We start from the raw sequence: 20,613 nt of genomic DNA on the forward strand, positions 1-20,613 counted from the left end.
ATAGCAAACTAGACCTTAATGTCCAATCCCAGTCTTTAGTCCTGCAGGTTGTATTGATTACCTTAAATGTCACTAAGTGGAGATTAAGATAGCATGCTAACATCTCCTAATAAGAAACTGATTGACCCACTTAATTTATCCAGCGCTCAACTGAAATGAAAAACGGATGAAAATATGGCTCTGCAGAACTTTTAATTAGCGAGGAAAAAATGTAAATGTTTTTTCTCATAGGCGATAATTCTGTGCAGATTTTCATAACTTGTAGTATCTGAAAAGAGTTCATTACCATTTTCAGTTGACTAGCTAAAACTAAGTAAAAGGCTAAAAATTCATAGTATATAAACCACCGCATTCTTCAGATTCTGTGTTTTCTAACCTAGAGAGGTCCCTAATAGCAGTTACTATTCTGTCATGATGGCATGAAGTACACAAAAGCATAGAAAAAAATGTTTTTTTTTGCTTATCCTGACATTTTGACTAGGAGGATGTAGAATCTTTAGGAGTGCATCCTACTGTAATGTTGTCTATTGGAGCTAGAATCTGGCATTTATGTGTTCTAGTCCTCCTGAGGGAGGGATCACAATTTTGATAACTGCAGTAATAGTGGACTAAATCAAAATTGCTTTTGCATATCAAGACAGTTGCTGTTGTTGAAACCACGGGCAAAGTGCCTGGATTTGGTGATTCCTGGGGATGCAGAATATTTCATGACACCAACATGCCATCCCTGAAGACAGCCCTATAATTTCCAACGCGCATGCTGCCTTAATGGATTTATGTAAGAGCCCCTTCATGTGTTTCAGCAAAACCAGTTATTGACACAGAAAAGAAGATCTTTCTTTCAATAAGAAGCTCTGCATTGAAGCACATCAGTGACTATAATAGCTGACAGCCCAATGTTACTTTGGTAAAGTAATACAGTACTTTTAAATTGGAAATCCTCGACTCTAATAGGAAACTTCATAAAATAGCAGCTAAGTTTACCTTAAATATAATTTGAAAAGACATTCTAGATAGATAGTGTGTCTCTGGGCTCATTCATATACGGTGGTAAGGATGAGTCTGTACTCCCCCTGATTATTGAAATGAGAATTACATAGTGGGTCAAAACATTAATAATAAATTTGTGAACGGTATTAAAAATATGGACCTGACTCGTAACCTATAAAATCTTCAATAAATAACTCATGTAAATCAGTGTTAATGAGCGTTAATGCTATTGACCAAAACATTTTATGTACAGAGACAGGCTTACAAGGATTTACAAGATTTTCCATGCCCATGTACACCAACAGTATTTGGGGCACTTTACAGGGTAAAACATCTAAATAGCATTAAACAGAAATATATAGATAAAAAATGGAAAAGGGAGAAAAGGTATACACTAATTTAAATCTTTAAACTACTAAACTATGTAGCTCTCTCTGAAGAGTGCAAAGCCCTGCTCGGAACACAGGCAGTAAAGAGAAATGCTCACCATTGTGTAGAGCTTTAAATATTAAAAAATACAATTTTGAACTGAATCCACGGGGTAATTGGGAGCCAGTGAAGACTTGTCAGAAATGGGATGAGTTAGTCATGGAGACTTGAACATGTTAAAAGTTTAGCAACTGAGTTTTGAACCATTTGAAGGCTGTGTAGGGAGACCACTGTAAAGGTTATTGCAGTAATCCAGTCAAGATGCGATGAAGGCTTGAATCAGGGTTTCTACAGCAGTGTAATAAAGAAAAGATCGAATGTGGACAATGTTTCTGAGATGAAGGTAAGACTTTACAGATGGCTTTTACTTGTACATAATTTGAAGATACTGTTTCCAAGTTGTAGAGAAATGAGATGTACTGTATCTTAGCTGGAATTTATGCACATCACCTCAGTTTTTGTCACATTTAAATGGAGTGATACATACTGTAAGACTGTACATTATGTACTGTATTTGCACAAAGATGTTTTGTTTTAAAATAATTTATAATACAATTTTAGTCTGTGAATTCAATAGTTAGTGTTACTAATGGTGGAAACTAGATGTAGGGATGCATCTTCAATTAAAAACTATTTTTTTTATTCGACTAGTGTATAGTGAGACTATAAAAAGCACTGTAAAACAACATAATTGGCTTAGCAGAATAATTCTACTTGCCAGACGGAAGGGTTTGGACATTACTAAATGTATTTTTTTTTTCATTGATCTTAAATTAGGGTTTTAAATGAAAAAGTGGGCCAGGACTTGCTAACTTTTTTTTGTTGAATACAAAAGAACACTTCATCTGCAACAAGCACTGCAAAATGGTTCAGAGCACAAGTCAGATGAAAATTTCCAAAAGAGATTGGATGGAAGACTGCAGTAGGAAACTAGTACTTAGGGTTCTGATCCATAAAAAACATAGTTATGATGATGCTACTGTATATAATCTAATTGTATATAGAGAGGAATTTGCATGTAAAAATGACAGTAGAACTGAAGATCAGAATTGTGCCTCAGAGGAGGGCACTGTGTTGATTGGACCTTTGACTGTCTGCTGCCATCTGTAAGAGACATTTCTCCAGACCTAATAAGCAGTCTAGCCCCTGCCTGCTAGAAACCCAATAATTCAGTGCAGGTGCTCATGGTGTGAAAAACAAAAGAGTTTGGAGCTGGTCTCCTTTATTCAGGCGGTCCAGACTGCCTGAATGGAAAATTGATTGCCAAATTGCCAGTTTCTACTCTAAATAAAGTGTTCAGATACAGTACAATGAAAAGCGGTACATGTTATTAATGTCTTAGCAATTTAGTTCCTTTTTCCACAATTCCATTTTTAATGTATACTATGAGACATTAGGATGAGTATTGAGTATTTTTTTGGCATTTATTGTGTTTTCAGTGTCTCTCAGTATATACAGTACAGTATCTCTCTTTGTGCTACAAAAATAAATATGTAAATTAACACAATATGCAGTGTAAAACTGACCTGGAAACCTTTTTTTAACAATTAAGACATTTGCCTCATGGTAAATAATTCTGACTACCATTTGTCTGCAAGTCCTTATGACATGAGACACATAATTGAGTTCATACAGTAGGTCACACAAACATCAGACTGCCAACTGCACCAGGAAGATATCTTTTATCCAAAGAACAGCACTTAAACAGTAAAGAGAGACACTATTAAAATATACTCTTGTCTTACCACACTAACAGAGGGGAAGGTGTGTCCAGTTTTGCCAGCTGTATATTAAATTACAAAGGAGATATTTCCAGCCCATAAAACTCACAAGACAATGAGAATAAAATTATATATACAGTGTATGTACAGTATGCTTACTGGATATCTACAGTATATACTGTACATGACTCTGTTGTACTATATATAAAACAGCATAGTTTTTGTTCATCTTTGATTTATTTTTTCAGTTTCTGGTGCAATCAACATTGGTTTTATTACTTTATTTTGGGATTATTTAAATACACTTCAATGCAAGTGTATTTAACTACACTTTAACTACACTTTACCTTTAACTACATGCTGTCCATTAAATACAAAGTCTGTCAAAGCATTTTTATTTATTAAATAGTATTCATAACTGCAGCTATTATAAGTTAAATATGTTTTAAAATGTATTATCAGCATACTGATTAACTGTGGTTAGTTAACTAGAAAACTGCGTATTCTTAGTTGCTACTGTAAGTGATGAGCCTGCTGGGCCACAGACTTTTTTTGTTAAACTGGTTTTATTTACCTCATAATGGACATGAAGATGTATCTCATATCCCACTGCCAAGACATACTGGACGCATCAGGGTTGTCGCCCTTTGCCCTCATGGTATGGAATCACGTGGAAAGCCGAGCTCAGAGTGGACTGTCTTGCTGCTCCTTTACCTCTATCTTAAAAATACTGTACTCTGAATTGTTGCAGAAATTGAAAGAGTGCTGATCAGACCCCTTTCAATGTCTGGGCAAAGATTATGCTTGTGTGTTATTCCTATTTTGAAATGGCTTTTAGATGTGACCTTGTTGGAGCCCATTTAAGATGACACACACTTCTAGTTCTCCTTCGTTTTCGATATGTGTTGAGTGTGGTATCAATGCCTTTTATACGGTCATAACCAGCCTCTCAAAGCCTTTGTCAGGCTCTTCAGTTTCTGTTTTTGGTGCATATAAAGCTTGTTCAGTACTGTAGAGTGGAAAATTACAATATACAGTAGATAGGGTTAGCCTTAGCAGCATCTAAAAGTTAATCAGCATTAGTTTGGATTTGCACAACTGAGTGTTAGACAAATTGGTTTGAATTATTTAAGTGCTAGCAAAAAGGAAACAGATGGTGTGTCAAGTTCTGTGTCTTTAAATTGACAGATGTGTTTGAGGACAAAAAATAGGCTTCAGGGATATGTTTGACTGGATGTGTTTTTCAATATTTTGTAATTTGCACATGTAATTAGATATTATATTAAGCTAATCATAGTTTACATAAAATATTAATCCCCTTTTTAAACTGTATAGACTTACACTTGAAATTCAACAAGGAATCCTAGAGTATTGTCAACAAAAAGTTTAGCTAACAATTTTTTAATCTTGACTTTCAAAGAAACAACAGGATATATTCTTATTATATGCGTTATGACATATTATCTTTGTACATAGTATGAAATAAAGGCTCTGCTTATAACATAGACTGAAGGAAGTACAGCATAATTCAATAACTTAACAAAGTGCATAGTATTGTCAGGCACACTTTGTTGGGACAATGCAATAAAACAGAGGCTAGTGGGATTGTAGTAGCCTTTGGCATTATAAAACCAATTGCACCTCCTATAAAATAATATTCTTATTTGGTACATTTTACAATTTTATCATTGTGATGGCAGATAAAATCTTTAATTTGAGGTCACAGGATCAAAAGCAGGCATACATACCATAAGAAATCCTGTGAAAAGACATCAAAATAAACATATCTTTTGAGCATAAGCAATTCAATGTTTAGTTAACAAAACAACCTGTTTCATTAATTATCCTCCATAACCCAGTCCAAATTCAAACTAACCCTGGACTTTTTTTTTACCAATTTACATAAGATAGATTTAATTAAACTTCCCTTTCAAAAATGAACAAACAGTTTTACTGATTCCTCATAGAGATATATTTTAATATATTTTTCACTTTTAATATTTAAGCTAAAACAATTGCCATTACAGAAAAATACATCTTGGAAACGGATTCATCTAAAAAAAGAGATCTTTAGATGCATATATTTTTCTATCAGTTTAATCTATTAAATCGAATTAACATTTCTGAACCTGTCCTGTGTTTTTCTTTTCCAACAGTGGCTTCCATGGACACTCAGGAAATCTAATTTCCCTGCAGCTTTAGAGACTGGAAGCTCTCTACACGTTACTTGTAGCTGGATCAAGCCTTGGTGGATTTATGCAATTAAGTGTGTGTGCACCTTGGAGGATAGAGGCATTCAGGTGATTATCTGATTGCCAGAAGGCTGAGCTGACACGGATATTTGGAATGTGACGAGGTGCCGTTTTTTTCGTCATGATGAACCAGGAGAAGTGGGTCACCCTTAGCCCTGCGGAATTTTCCCAGCTTCAGGAGTACGCTCAGTGTAGGTGGATCGTCTCATCTTGTGTGTGCTTTTGACCTCACTTATTAGCTGAGCTTTAGAGCAATTAGAGCAATGGTAAGATGGCTCATTCTAAATGCTTAAATCGGTTTAGAAATTATATTGAGGGAATAATACAGCTTTGCTTTATACATGTAAACAATGTATCAAGGCCGAGGTCTTTTCCAAAACTGGTGTCCATCAGAAACATGGAATATAAATCAGTTACACAAAGTATAAAACAGATGATAAACAAAACCAAGTTAAAATATCTGCATTTTTGACTTACAGGTTTTGAAATGCTTCACAAGTCAGTACGAAAGTTGAAAGCTGACACTTCAAATGAATCAGTACAAGACATAAACACAGGTCATGTCTGTAAGTGTTTTGAAAGATGTTGAAGGCTCATGCACACAAAATGTAGGTTCAGCTTCCCTCTAGGCAATCTGCCTCCTTCATAGATTAATGAACTAGATGGGCAATTTTTCCATCATTTGCCCATATGTCTGCTGTTTTTCATGCCTAAATGAGGCACTCATGATCAAGGGATTTTTATCCATCAGCAAAATAATTTACATCCTGTCTAAAAAGACTTCATTTGTCAAGAACACTTCGTAGAATTACTGTTCTGCATGTGTAATGTAACTAAATTACTAATCCATCCATGTATCTGTTTTCTGACTGCTTCTTCCAGTTTAGGGCTGCACAGGAGCTACAGCCTATCCAGGCAAGCAATGGACACAAGGCAGGGAGGGGACACTAGTTCATCACAGAGCAGACACACAATCACAGACAAGCAAATACTCACACCGGGGCCAGTTGTTCCAGATGCCAGTTAACCTACCAGTATGTCTGTGAACTTCAGGAGGAAACTGGAGCACCTGAGGGAAACCCATGCCAACACAGGGAGAACGTACTGTACAAATACCATGCAGATAGCACTCCTGGTCTGAACCCAGGGCCTAAGCGCTGCAAGACAGCAATGCTAACTACTGCACCACCATTGAAATTGAAAATCTGAAATAAAACTGTGTAAGATTAACTGATTTATGAATATGTGTAGAAAGAAACAAGATATAAATGTTTTTTCACAATTTACATCCAGCATCCAGCAATGAAAATTAATTTAAATGTTTATACAATTTATTTACCATACACTGTTTTTCAGTATTTTCCCCAAGTTGGAATCAGTGGTTGCTAATCACATAATATTGATAAAGATGTGAAGTACAATTTGTTTGCAAGAAGTGCCGGGATTAGGATAGAATACAAACTGGTTTGGGTTTGTGGTGAAATTCACAGAGTGTTTACAGGGGTTTTAATAACAACTTTGAGTAAAATACATCAGAATCGCACAGCTGTTTCAGCATAAGCACTTACTATTTGTTATTAGCTTCTATTAATAGCAAAAAAAACTGATTGATCTTTTTTCTTAAAGATGTACAGTACAGGTGACTCCTGTTGTTTCCCTCCAAGCAATCACTTGTGTTAATGGCCCATTTTCTGGCTGATTGGTTTTTCTCTTGTCTTTAATTGGGTTTGAATTGTAATTTGACTAAAATGATCTGTACACCCTTATATTCTACCCTGTTCATGTTTATATTGGACCACCAATTCATTATTTTTAAAAGGAGCTGACAAAAAGGTGAGGTGAAAATTATTTTCTGTTATTAGCTGTAAGGGGACCTGTATAATGCAGTGGGTATACCTTTGGGCACGTGACTGGCTAGTTGTGGGTTCAAATCACAGACCCAGACAGTGCTTTTTGGTCCTTTGAGAGAAGTACTTGACCAGAATTGCTCCAGTCTACCCAATTGTAAGTGGGAATCAGGATTGCTGGGGGGTAAATCTCTGCGATGGTTCAGTGTCCCACCCAGAGGGAGAATCACAGGCTCTATAGCCTGCTTACCACAACAGAAACCAGGATGACCAGCTGTGGCTCTGGTATGGACTATTACTTTGGACTAACGTTGGAACACATGAGTGTACTGTAGATCATGTGGATCTGTTTTTTTATATATTCATAATGGCACCTAAAGAAACATCCTCTAAGGAACTAAGGAAGGTTTAGAGTGCTTTTCTCTATATCAGGGTGTTCAAAAGCTGTTGATTATATAAACACTCCCTTAGTACAAAAAGAGGCATTTACTGCTTAGAGACGAGGATGATTCAGCCTCTTTTACAGCTTATTATGAAAATGCCACAACTATTCTGCTGGCTGTACTTAGGTTTGTTTTCAATACCACTTTATTTGCATGATGTTTTATATAACTACATACAAAACCTGCTTAGAAGCTACATAATCATAGTCTAATAACATTTATAATCAAATATCCCTTATATCCTTTTTACAAAAAAGAGGTAACGGTTTAGGTCATTCATGATGACCTAAACCGTAATCTTAACACTAATGCCCATTCTAACATTAGCCCCAATCCCAGCATAGCCCAATGTATTGATTTTTTGTTTTAGTGCACTAACAACAGAATCTAAAGCTCTTTCAATTGTTATCATCCTTTGTTGACTTATTTTAGTCTTTTCTATCATTTTTTTTTTCTGTTCCCAGTTGGATTTTTCCATTCATTGTTTCTACCAGGCAAAACATTCTGGTCATGTACAGCACATACCGTAAGCAGTATTGATGAACATTAATCAAGCGTGAAAAATACAGTCAGTGTGTCCTGCTGCAACCCCTGCTGAAAAATGATAGATGTTTCTTTATCATTAGTAAACATTTACATGATAATAAGATGAACACTAATGCTTATTTCAGTAGCTCAGTCAAACCATGATTAAACAAAGAGGAACGATTGAAATAATAAAGTCTATTAGTAGCTCGCCTGGCTGGGGAAAATGACAGCTGTCTGTAAGAACCCCCCCCCTCCCCTTCAATCAAGGATGAGCCATGGAACTGCTGAGAGGGTGAAGATGGGCCACAGGCAGAGATTTGAAAATGAACCCAGTAATTAGGAAGAGGAAAGGTGTTGATACAGTACTTCAGTTGGCAGAAGTGGGCAAGTTTTGGGTTTGACCTTCTCTCAAACCTTTGTTTTAAACTGATTAATATAGGTCTGTCTTCAAGCAAGGGCACAGTAGTACAGACATGACCAAGACGTGCCTGTTACAGTGTAAAGTGTTCTTGCAGTAAATCTTTTCTGAAAACGGTTTATCAGAGTGAAAATCAATATTCACCTTAAAAAGGAAATTTCTCTTTGTATTACACTGTTTTGGCTTCTCCATCTTTGAAAATGTTAATTGCCCCGGTCTCCATGGGGGTGAACTGATCAATAGAAAAAATCAAGATCAAATGGAGAATATTGAATTGTTTGTTTTTTTTTAATGTTCAAAAGCTAAAATGACTTTCTCATGAATGACGCACTCACTGATTAAGTGAGAATTTTTCATGAAGAAGTTCTTGGAGCAGCTCAGCCAGTGACAAAGCTTCTTTGGAGTTCAGGTTGATCCCCACAAACCAGAATCCTCAGTCTAAAGCCGAGACTACAGTATGTCCTTTTCTGTCTGTGCCACTAAGGTGTTTTGGAGATTTTGGTCACAATATCCTTGTCTTGTTAGGAGCCTGTAAGCCTGAAGGTCTGTGACTGAGAGCTACTGTAACTCTTGCAATGCACTATTGAACTTTGGGCTTCAGTTAAACTGAGCTGCAGAGAACCAAGGGCCTCATAAGCACACGGTTTTACCAAAAACTACAACGCCTCTTAACTTGTGTCCACATTTGCTTAAATGAAACAAAATAGCTCCATTTTACAGCATGGCCCTTCTATTGCAATCTGGATTCCAGAGCAAACCAAGCATCTGCTGCTGCCAGCCATCCAAATGACAGAACCTTCTTTTCCTCAGTTTCCTTACACGCCCTTAGTCACATGCCGTTCATTTCAGGCAACCTGAGTAGCAACAGAAGCCGCCGCATCACCTGCAAGCGGCAAACACAGGCTGCTCTGGCCATTTCAAAATCACCCGGAGAGCATCATGTTTATCGTGCAGCCCCTTACACTGTCTTTACTTCCTTTTTCTTTTCACCATGTAATTAATGTCTGCGTTGTCCTTTGGAACTCTCGCAGTGACTCAGCTCTCCCATCCAAATACATTCAGTAAACATTTAATTGGAGTTGGCTTGAAATTCCAAACTACCCTCATGAGCCATTGAACTTGGGTGACCCGCAGCAGGTCCTGAAGCGTGTAATTGAAAACAAAACCACAAGGACTTCGTTTGGTTTTTACAGTTATTGTCACTTTTTACTCCAATGCTCCTAGAATTGTTTTAAATAGCTTTGTCTGATTGTTTATCGTGTTATCTATACTCCTTGCTGCACCCTATTTCAATAGACCTCATCAAAGCAGATTGGAATGTGTTTTCACTGTTTTAGGTTTTTCTTCAATATACCATAAAATTCATTATACCACTGTCCCTTATTCAGAATCTTTGAGCTTTTGGCATTTCTATAGAGGTCTTTTTGCATTGTAAATTATTTTTGTACTGACTCCATCCTGGAAGTTAAAGGAGAAATTGCTTTTCCATTGAAAGATAAAGACCTATTGATGCAGCTGTGCTGCATGTTCCCAGAGCTGTAGAGTGTAGGCTTGCAAGTGTGACCTTTCCAAAGTGCACAGGAAGCAAGAGCAGTAAAATATGAAGTAAGGACAGTCTACAAGGAAGTCTACAACAAGGAAAACTCAATGTTCATTTCCTATGGAATGCATGCCACATGCAGACAATTAGCTCTACTCAGAAATGGTTAAGTTTATCCACTCCAAGTGAATTTTTTGGTCTGAATCTCTGAGCATTTTATATCCCAAATTTATATCAGAAAAAAAGACTTTTGTATCAAAGAGAGTAAACTCCCTATACCTGTGTGGTGTGTGCAACCCTTCCCACAACATTCAATCCTTTTCTCTTAGATACAGTACCTTGCAGTACCTAACAGAACAGCGGTGAATACCCCCAGTTACGGGGGAATTCAAGAATATAGGGGTTTTACGTCACGCCCATGGACTCAAAGGCTGCGATATACAGTACAGCAACTGCAACAAGCACTCACTGACGAGCAAACATACTGTATCTAATAACCACTCATATTTTAACAAAACTGATTTTAGGTTGAATTACTATACTTAAAGGGCTTGCAACAGGATTTCTTTCTGTAATCTATTTAAATGATACACATTTGGATTTCCTTTGCAAGCTATTCATCGTGCAGAATGCACATCTAAATAATGAATACGCTAAGGTTTATGAATGTCCTAAGGGTGAAATGTTTAACTTAGTCTTGACATACCTCATGTTAATTGGTTTGTATATTGTGACAGCTATGCTGTGTCACCTGAAAATTGCAGTCGAACAACAGTTCATTTCATCACCAAACAGAGCACTTGGCAAGCCTTTCGTACAATTGCATTTTAGATGTCTCTCTGTTTTATGGCGATTTTAACAGGTATCATTTTAAATCTTACATCCTGGATGAAGGAAGCAGTAACTAAAATTTCTATTGCTTACTGTTGAACAAAAGATAAAGTAAGGGGATGTAACAGTGAGTGAAAATAAGATTACAACATACCTTACATTGAATTTAAAATGTTACATACAGCCAGATCCTAACTTTCATTCCGATAATCTGCATTTGTTCCCTATAACGTATATTACATACGGGCACACAGTACATGCTTTCAGTGATGGAAAAGGTGGAAAAGCTGAACGCAAACAGCAGTAGACATACAGTAAGCCACCTTTCAATTGAGATGTCCTAGCAAGGCTTTTCAGGACACTGGCACAAGTAGAAGAGGGTTCAAATAGGTAAGAGGGCTCAACCATAACAGTGTTATGTCGGTCCACTGTGGAGAGGGTTCAGGAGGTAAGAGATTTAATTTTAGTTAGCAACATTGCCCTGTCTGTTGCATTTTAACATTGAACAGTTCTCAATATGTCCAGCAGGCTACCCCAACCCCTAAACACAGTTGTTTGATTTTCTTGGGGTGTGTCTCCTAGAACTAATGGGATTTCATTTTTTTTTAATTTTATATTAGTGCTAAAAAATAATCCTAGCAGAATAGGAAACAAAAGAGAATCCTGGGACATACTATACAGTACTGTAGTGCATATGCTATCCTGTAATAGCAAAAAAAAACAACTGTGGGTGAACTGATGTGAACTGTCCAAGCGTTGACAGTTGACCAAAACATGTTGACAGCCAGATATGTTGGTGGCTAGCAAAAACCGACTGTACATAAAAACATAATGTTGTTTTCTACTAAAACAGTTTTTGCAGTTAAAACTACAGTGCAGTGCTACATTATAGTAGCTGGAATATACTGTCTCTCTGCTTGTCAGATCCAGTACTTTAACATGCATTATTTCTGCCTCACATTAAAAATATATTAGTAATACTGTATATAAAATATATTAAAGTAATAGAATTGTTTTGCAGACTCAACTAAGAAGCTTAAGGATGTTCTGCAGGAGTTTCATGGAGACGGTGTGCTGGCAAAGTATAACCCTGAAGAGGTAATAAATCAGCATTAGTGTTTCTATTCTTTTCAACAGACCTTACCTCTTCTTGAATATCTTCAGAGTGATTTTAATAGGCATTACCTTGGATGAGCTTAGACAGTTTGAAATGTGGATTGAGTGGGAAACTTTAACCAACTGTCTTGGGTAGAATAAGAATAATTTTATCATTTATGGGTTTCAGATAAAACACCCGAAAGGAATTTATAATGGATAATGCAATTTTATTCATGGCTTGTCTACACACTATACGCAACAATGCAATGGTGCTATACTATAGATTTCTAAATGTATTTTCTTTTTATTGAGTATGGTGTGTTAAATACAGCACCACCCGTAATCCTGAAAGAACATTACTTAGTGTCTTATCAGCATCTATGAGGGTCTGGTGCATCTAGATTGTTATCTGAAAAAAACAGCTGTAATGAAAAATCAAAGCTAGGCCATGAAAGGATTTTTCCCCTAAGATATCTCTCTTTTTATAACAATCTGTTCACTGCAGTAGCTAAAGTGATCCTACTGTATCTATGTAGGTCAAAGCAAGCCGTACAGGTCTCATCACATGCTTTAAGAAGCAGAGTCACACTGATAGTGTCAAATTAGCCTTGTAGTTAGATTTTTCTCTGTTCCTCTGAAAACCCGGCTGTGGTGAAAGAACCAACAAAACGTCTCCCTTTGTTTCAAAGATGATGCTAGATTTTTGGCATGTGCAGTAAGTGTTTTGAACTTACTCTTCCCTTTAAAAGCCTAACTAAAAAAATATGGTCACCTGAACACGAATGTTCAGTAGCCAAAGTTGTTAGACCCTAGTGAAAAGACTTAATTGAAAGCACGATGGAGGAGATGCATTCTTCTTCAGTTGCAGTACACAATGGACTGCTAATCTCCTGCCAAACAGTTCACTTCTGACAATAAGTGCAGACTTCAACTATCCAAATCTCACTCTTCAACTTGAGTAAGGTCAAGGTAAATACAATGAAATAAAATCAAAGTGTCGGTTTTTGATTGCATAAATTAAACATAAAACAGAACTAATGCTGCTAGAATATATGTCATTAAGCTTTTATTGTAATTGTGCTTGTATTACATATTGACTGTAAAAAAATACACTGGCTTGTTGAAACTGACAGTTATTAACCTCTTTTAAAATCTTTTGGAATGCTGCATAGAAACAGGAAATACTCAATCAGGTAAGAATTTCATAATGGAGAAGCATTAATATAAGTTTCCTGCCTTTAATACTTGTGCAAAAAATATTGTACTGTATTTCAGGTTTCTTGTTATCACAAATAAATAATACAAATTGTACATATCAATCTGCCTAATCTGATCTGAAAACATAAGCGTCTACATTGGAGGCAAAATTTCCTATTGTGTTAATGTGTTCTCAAGGAAATTGTTAAAAAAGTAAATTGAAAAGTGAATCCTGGAGAAGAGTGGATGACAAAGGAAGTGACACAAAAAACAAACAGGTCTAAAGAATAAAACCATTAAAGCTGCTTTCATATAATACTTTTAAAGCTTTGATTTTTTATGTTTTAATCTGCTCATTTTTCTACTTCAGGAAATTGACTTTGAAGGCTTCAAGCTGTTCATGAAGACATTTTTGGAAACTGAGCTGCCCGAGGAATTTTGTCAACATCTTTTTGTGTCATTCAGTAACAAATTCTCTCACCCAAGCCCTAGCCCTTCCACATCAGAGAAGTCTCGTGTTGCAGGTAGGATCAGTTTCATTGGTAATAACAAGAGAAAAATATCTTTCTCTTTATCTTGGTGCTGCTCTATGCCTCAGTAAATTATTCGTTATAGCCTAGCTTCCATATTATTGCAATTCTTCATTCTTGATTTGTTACTATAAGATAGAACAAAAACATGCATTGGGCGAGTACTGGAGAAGTTTTCAGCAGAGTGTGATGTGGTTCAGATGAGAGTCAGCACCTCCAAATCTAAGGTCATGGTTTTCTCCTAGAAAAGACTAGATTGCTTTCTCCAGGTGAGGGGAGGACAGCTGCCCCAAGTGAAGTGGAGTGGAGTACCTTGGAGTCTTGTACACGGGTAGAGGGGAACTGAGATTTGACCACCTGCCTCCTTATACCTGTATCTCTAGAGTCAGTAGTGTGCTCACAGACCAGCACAAGTACACAAGTACTATCTTTTTTATTACAGCCTATCATTGTAACCATTACCCTATCTTTCACTACATGCCCAACACACAGAACACATGACACAGAATTTCTATAAGGCGCATACACACAGAAATACACAAACCGTCGTGAACCCCAGTTGCCCAAAGCCTGTTACCCGTAGCCCAATGTCCCAGAAGAGAAGTCCAGCATTGCTGTTCTCCTGAATCTCTCCTTCTAGTACCCTGGCATGCTTCCTGCTGCCACAGAGAAGAAAGTCTTTCGGTGGTCTTAGGGCTCCTCTTCATTGCCAGCTGACCTGAACAACATGGTTCTTTATCCCAGGGAAGAATAGTACTTGGTTAGGTGGGGAGGAAGATGATGCTGGGTCTTCCTCTATTACTCTCTCTACAGCCCCCCTCTGTTGTCTGAGTCCTCCCCTGTGTCCAGTGGTACAATCTGTGTTCCCCCAAATTCTTCTCCGTCAGTTCTGCTCTCAGACCTTCTGACTGAGGCTTATGAAGGCCCTTCCTTGCCAGAGCTCAGGACTCGAAAGGGAGGGTCCTTGTGATGTCTTGGGTGTTAGGCAGAGCTAAGGCTCAAGGTGGAGTAACGAACTGCACCAAAAAGACCCCTGGCTGAGGGGAAGCTCAGAGTACAAAGAACGACAAATGCACCGACCCTTACAAAGACACTGTCAAACTTAAAAAAATCAATATAGTCCCCCTCACCTGTCGCTGCACACCCACGTTTTCACTCTGTGACATTTAAGAATAATTAATGAGTGTATTATTTTTCCACATCCCAGATATGTCAGTGATATACAATATAATATGCCACTGACACAGCTGCATAAAAGTCACGAGAAACTGCGAGAGGGGACCCTAAACACATTACAGAACAGCACATGAATTTATTTCCCTCCCGCTTTCTAGAGTTTCATATTGTCTCAGCCCCAGTCTGTTTCCAAGTAGCAGTGCCCCTGACACTCTTCTCTTTTTTCAGGTCTAAAGCTTATTAAAGGAAATACAACCCCCTCAAGGGTGCCTTACCTACCAAAAATGGAGCCCCCTGTTTCTGTGCAACTGAAAGATATTGTCTGCTACCTGTCACTGCTTGAAGGGGGGAGACCGGAGGACAAACTGGAGTGTAAGTACTCGCTCTTTGAAACCAGTATTTTTTCATGGCAGCCTCATCACAGAGAATAGTTGCCTGAACAGGAGAGGAGCACCTTGTTGCCTTCTAATCCATGTCAATCTTTCTTCAAAGGCCAACCCACTGACAGCTACCAGTAGGGTTTCGCTCAAGAAGAACCCCTGAATATTTCAGCAGGAGCTTCCTGCTGTTAAGAGATCTTAATAATAAATCCAGTGATTCATTTTTTTTCCACTACTCAGAAAACCTTTCCATTTGAGCTGGAGTCCCTACAACAGGGAAAATCTTTTGTTTTTACGAGACAGAGGGTTGGGATAGGCAGCGTACTGTATATTCCAGGTATCATTGAGGTGGATGCTGCACATTGGTGGTGGTGGAGGGGAGTCCCCATTACCTGTAAAGCGCTTTGAGTGGAGTGTCCAGAAAAGCGCTATATAAGTGTAAGCAATTATTATTATTATTATATTGCACATTCATAAAAAGGACAAAAGGGGACCTGTGAGCAGAGCTGCGAGTTTTGGCCTGAATGAAGGGTGGGCTCCAGCACACGGTGGGTTCAAGACAGGGTGATGTGATGGGACCTACCCAAGCAGTGGTCACCTCTTGTGGCACAGCTGGGAAAAGCCAGCTAAGGTCCTTCCAGCCTTTGGCAAGAGTGATACCTCAGAAGGCAGTGCCAGTCCTTCGATCAGGGTCTACCCTCCTGTAGGGGTACCGTGGGCCTGGCAGAGTGTCACAAGAGCATCTCTTGAGCATTTGTGTCATTCCTCATCCTCTCCTTGAGGAAACAGGGGCTGTTGCCGTGTGCCAAAAATTGATTCCTGCAGATTAATCAGGAATATAAAAGCAGGAATTGGTCACTCTCTGTGAAAAATAGATAGACTTTTTCTAGGCTAAAATGAGCAGCTTGTTCTTTCCAATTTGATGTGTTTATATCGGTAAAATTTTGCAGCTTGGATTTTACCGCATGTATTTTAAAGAATTCACAAATATCAAGTGCCCTCAAAGAGAGAATTATGGGAGGATGTATTAAATAATTTATACGGATAATTTCAAGAGACGTTCCCACCTCTTCCTACAGGGGTGGGCAGTTCTGACTCTGCAGGGCTGGTGTGGCAGTAGGTTTTCTTGGTCTCTTGAAAGCAGCAATACCTATAGAGAGAATCTATTAAATTGTTCCTGTTGTGTTAATTCCAAAGCCTTTTAGGCTTTTAAGAGTTAAAGTGGAATGAAAATCTCCAGAGCGTGATTGGGACAACCCAGTGTTACTAGAACCATTCTCTCTCAACAGCAGATTTAACAGGAGCTGAGACCCAAATGAGTTGCTTTTTAAAATCAGTTAGAATCCGTTTTCTTTTATTCCAGCAGACACCGTTTCTTACTGTAAAGCAAAAAAAGTTGAGCTCAGTTTTTCTTTCCTTTGACCCTTTTGCTTTGTTACCACTGTAATACATTTCCAGACCTTCATTCACAGCATTATGCAAATAGCCTTTTAGATAAGAAGTTCAGAAAGCTAGATTAAATAAATAATTCTATTTGATTAAAGCATATATAGCCATGCAAATGTGTTTTTCTCTTCATCATGAGTATCTTATTTTCAACCCAGAACGCTCCATTGTGGCAGGGAGGTGAGTCCCACATAAGGTCTTTCTTAGACAGAGTGCTCCATCTACTGGAAGCCCTGCACTTGTAGAAAGAATTGTTTTTTAAGCGTACTGTGCTGTATACAAGTTGTGCTTTCTTATATATTTTTATAATTACATTTACCTGAGCACATGAAAATGAACTCTTAGCTTAAGTGCTAAACCTTGAACCATCTAAATGCCACATTCATGTTTTTCTGAATTCTGTTGTTCCAAAAACAAACAACAAAACACCAATAGTTTTTTCATTGCAGTGCAATGATCAGTGATACAGAACTATTTTTGCCAAGACAAAATGAAAGGTTTAATATTATGAAAATATGACATAATAATCTTGCTACTATTGCAGAACATGCAATGATTGCAATAAAATGCTCTTTACTGTTGTCCCTTTTGACTATGGGTCTACAAGCCTAAATGCCTTGTACCACTGTACATCCGTTTTACTTCAATAACTAAATATTGTTTCACAGTTTTAAAGTTTTAAAAAGACTTCAGAACCCATTTGGTGTGATTTAGGTGCAAAAATATTTCTGGTTTAATTGGAATAGTCTGCGGTAATGAGGTGCAGATCTACAGAAGCGCGTTGCTGCCACCAAGGGAAAAAAAGTAATTACGAGAAAAGTATCTAGTTTTTAGAAATATGCAGCATGTACTGTACTAAATGTAAAATCTGCCGATATCTGTTTAATAGAAGTCTTCCTTCTTGCTAAGCTGGGGTAAGAGTACATGTAAAATGATCCCACTTTTTGGGAAACTGCTTGCATAAGATAGGCAACGGGTATTAAACCATTAAGAGAAGATGGGCTCAAGGATTTCTGAGGATATTGAGAACGTGTAGTTCGCATCTCCAAAACATGAACTTAGACCAACAGTCTGTCTGCTGAAATGGAATGTGACAGAGCTCTACCAAATGAGGGGTAGAATATACCAAAAGTACTATTTTAAATGGAGAGTCTGCTCCTGCAATTTACAGTACTTGCTGTGTACAGTAGCGGAGGAGTCATGTCGCACCCTAGGGGGCGCCGCACTTGTGGGGAATGAATGAGTCTCCTTCTGGCTGCAGGGTGCTCGGGGAACATGCTGCAGTAGCGTCTGCTCCTGATCTCTCCCCTTTACTAAACTCACTCGCTTCTGTACAAGGAGGGGGAGGTTCTGGTCTGCCGTACCTCTTTCTCCTCATGTGAGTCCAGCGGTTGATTGTGTTCCCGTCTCTGCTTTTCCAGTGTTTTTTTTCCCCTCTCCTAGATCAGCACAGCTCTGTGCGATAACCCTGCGTGAGCCCTGTTGACCTGCTCCAGCCTGTCTTTTCAATAGGAAACTCCGGAGTCGCCACACCAGAGAAACGCACCTTAATTAATCAAGACCTTACCATTACTTGCTCTAATTCATTCAATTTCATTTCACTAGCACATTAAACAACACTAGATTATCCTTTGGGAATGCTACACAAAAAATTATATATACTTGTAATCACTTGAGATTACTTTTAATTACTGATTTTCTTGAAATTGTTATGTTAGCTACTGTATTGTGCTTACAGTTGAACCAAATGCATTCCGAAAAGATCATTTACATAACATTTATGTATAAAAACGATGCATTCATATGTACATTTAAATTGATCTACAAAAATCATTTAAGCTCTAGGACTACTAAGACTTTATGATGTGCTGTGCATTTAAGGTACTCCCTGGGTTACTTTTACAAAGTCCATTATACAGCATGTAAAATGTAATTCCAGTTTTTTTTCCATTTTAAATATGTTTACATAAATTAAAGTTGTTACACTGTTACATTTAAATTAAAGTACATGTAAAGTATATGAAAACTTTAGTAATTTGTATTTATTAATACTAATGGAGAATTTAGTCCATGATTTTTTTAACTTTATTGCATAATACTGTACATACAGTAGTAGGATAGGAACCTGCTACCATCACAGTATAAAATAATAAACATTCACAAAGCCTCAAAAGTAAAATCCAGTATACAAACGGTTTATAGAACCAAACTCAGTCAAGAACTGTACTGTTCTTGTAAGAGAAGCACAATATTTTGGATTTTGTTAGTAATTCCCTTACTGATGAATACAGTATGTGAACATCTTTATGGGTTACATGTTTTCTACAGCTGTTTGTGTCACAGACCAGGACCTGTGTCTTGAGTGAGTGTTCAGAGCTTTAAAATTGAAAAGAAATTGAATTTTGAATTGAGTTGCCATTTTGTGCCCATCAATCTTCTTGACATTTGTGAGTCTTGTTTAAGTAAATAATTAATGACCAAATACTACCCATGCAGTTGTTTGTCTTTTTCTGTCTTACACAGAGACAGACCCTGGTCAAATTGCTTTATGAGTTTCATAATAACGTATGATGGATGGTTTATCGCTGGACCTTATGCCAGCCTAAATGTGTACAGTCTTTGTGGTTAAAGACTTTTTTAAAGAGCTCATTTGAACAAGTAGCCTAACTGGCTTCTAAAAGAGTCATCCTTCAAGTGACCTTTGGAATAACAAGGTATCGTACTGTAAATGATCATTTTTTATTTGCCTGAAGAGTTGACCAGATACTGTACATCTGACATAAAATCTGTTTTTAAACAATGACAAAAACTTTTTGTTTACATGCTACCTGTATTATAGGTGCAAATATGAAATCTTGACTTTGCCACATGAGAATTTAGTGTAAAATAATTTTAAACAGAAGCAAAAACGGAGAGATATGACATTGCTTGAATATTAGTGCATTATGGAATCCAGAGACTGGTGTGTTTAATTGAATAGAAAACCTTGATTAGTGTAGCGGTGTCCTTGTTTAAAACATTTTAATGCATTTTTCTCTGGTCCATTTTCCTGTCATGGGGCTGGCAGTCTTTCAGGTCCCAGTTTTCCCAAGTTTTCTCCAACCACTTTACTTCTTGTTGAGAAGTCGGTTTCCATGACAATAGAGCAGAAGTGCAAGATGGCTGTAACGCTGTTATAGGCTGTATCTACAAAGTACAGAGGCTGCGTGAGTTTAAAACCTGAGATGTCTCAGAATGGTACTTTGATGACCCAGATGGATCATTTTGTATGCTTTGTAGCAAAACATAAGAAAAAAAATGTGTGCAGTTCAAATTTTCCAACAGTAGTCTGAAATTTTGTTAAATCTGATTACAGTATTCCATGGAGTTTGCCATACATTTTTCATTTCATAATGAGACAAGGTTGTTTACCAGAAAACATGTCCTGTCGTATACCTAATTTTAAAGGTAACTACTGACATAGTGATGACCGGATTAAGTCAAAGCTTGAAATGCTTTGAAGGGTTGTCTCCAGTAGATCCTCCTAGAAATGTCACAGTGCCTGTTTGTTGTGATTAGTTCCACGGGGAAGATGTAGTTGTGTGTGAAAAGAGGAATGCATGAAAGTGGGCTTAATTGTAACCCTAAAGAAATAAAGATGTGAAACAAGAGAAAAACCAGGCTCCAAGTTTGCAATTAAAATATCCAGCTGAATCCCTTTTTGTTGACTTACATGCATTCATTCTCAGGAAGTCATTTTTATCTTTAATAAAATGTAAGATGTAAAATAAATATTTTAGGCTGTAAT

General features: G+C 37.5%; 1 protein-coding gene across 3 annotated transcripts in view; it reads left to right on the plus strand.

Annotated features, from left to right (window-relative positions):
• The window catches only part of dgkb (diacylglycerol kinase, beta), a 109,696-nt gene that overhangs the window by 2,331 nt on the left and 86,752 nt on the right, over nt 1–20,613 (plus strand). For 2 of the 3 annotated variants that reach the window (XM_006636183.3, XM_015357774.2), the window contains exons 2-6: nt 5,297–5,583; nt 12,021–12,097; nt 13,270–13,290; nt 13,665–13,818; nt 15,229–15,372. In XM_006636183.3, the coding sequence (XP_006636246.1) occupies nt 5,514–5,583; nt 12,021–12,097; nt 13,270–13,290; nt 13,665–13,818; nt 15,229–15,372 (466 nt within the window). In that variant the 5' untranslated portion in view covers nt 5,297–5,513. The remainder of the gene's footprint in view (nt 1–5,296; nt 5,584–12,020; nt 12,098–13,269; nt 13,291–13,664; nt 13,819–15,228; nt 15,373–20,613) is intronic. The other variant, XM_015357777.2, reaches the window with a different exon arrangement.

Source organism: Lepisosteus oculatus, chromosome 10, assembly GCF_040954835.1.
Source record: "Lepisosteus oculatus isolate fLepOcu1 chromosome 10, fLepOcu1.hap2, whole genome shotgun sequence".
Taxonomy (NCBI): Eukaryota; Metazoa; Chordata; class Actinopteri; order Semionotiformes; family Lepisosteidae; genus Lepisosteus; species Lepisosteus oculatus.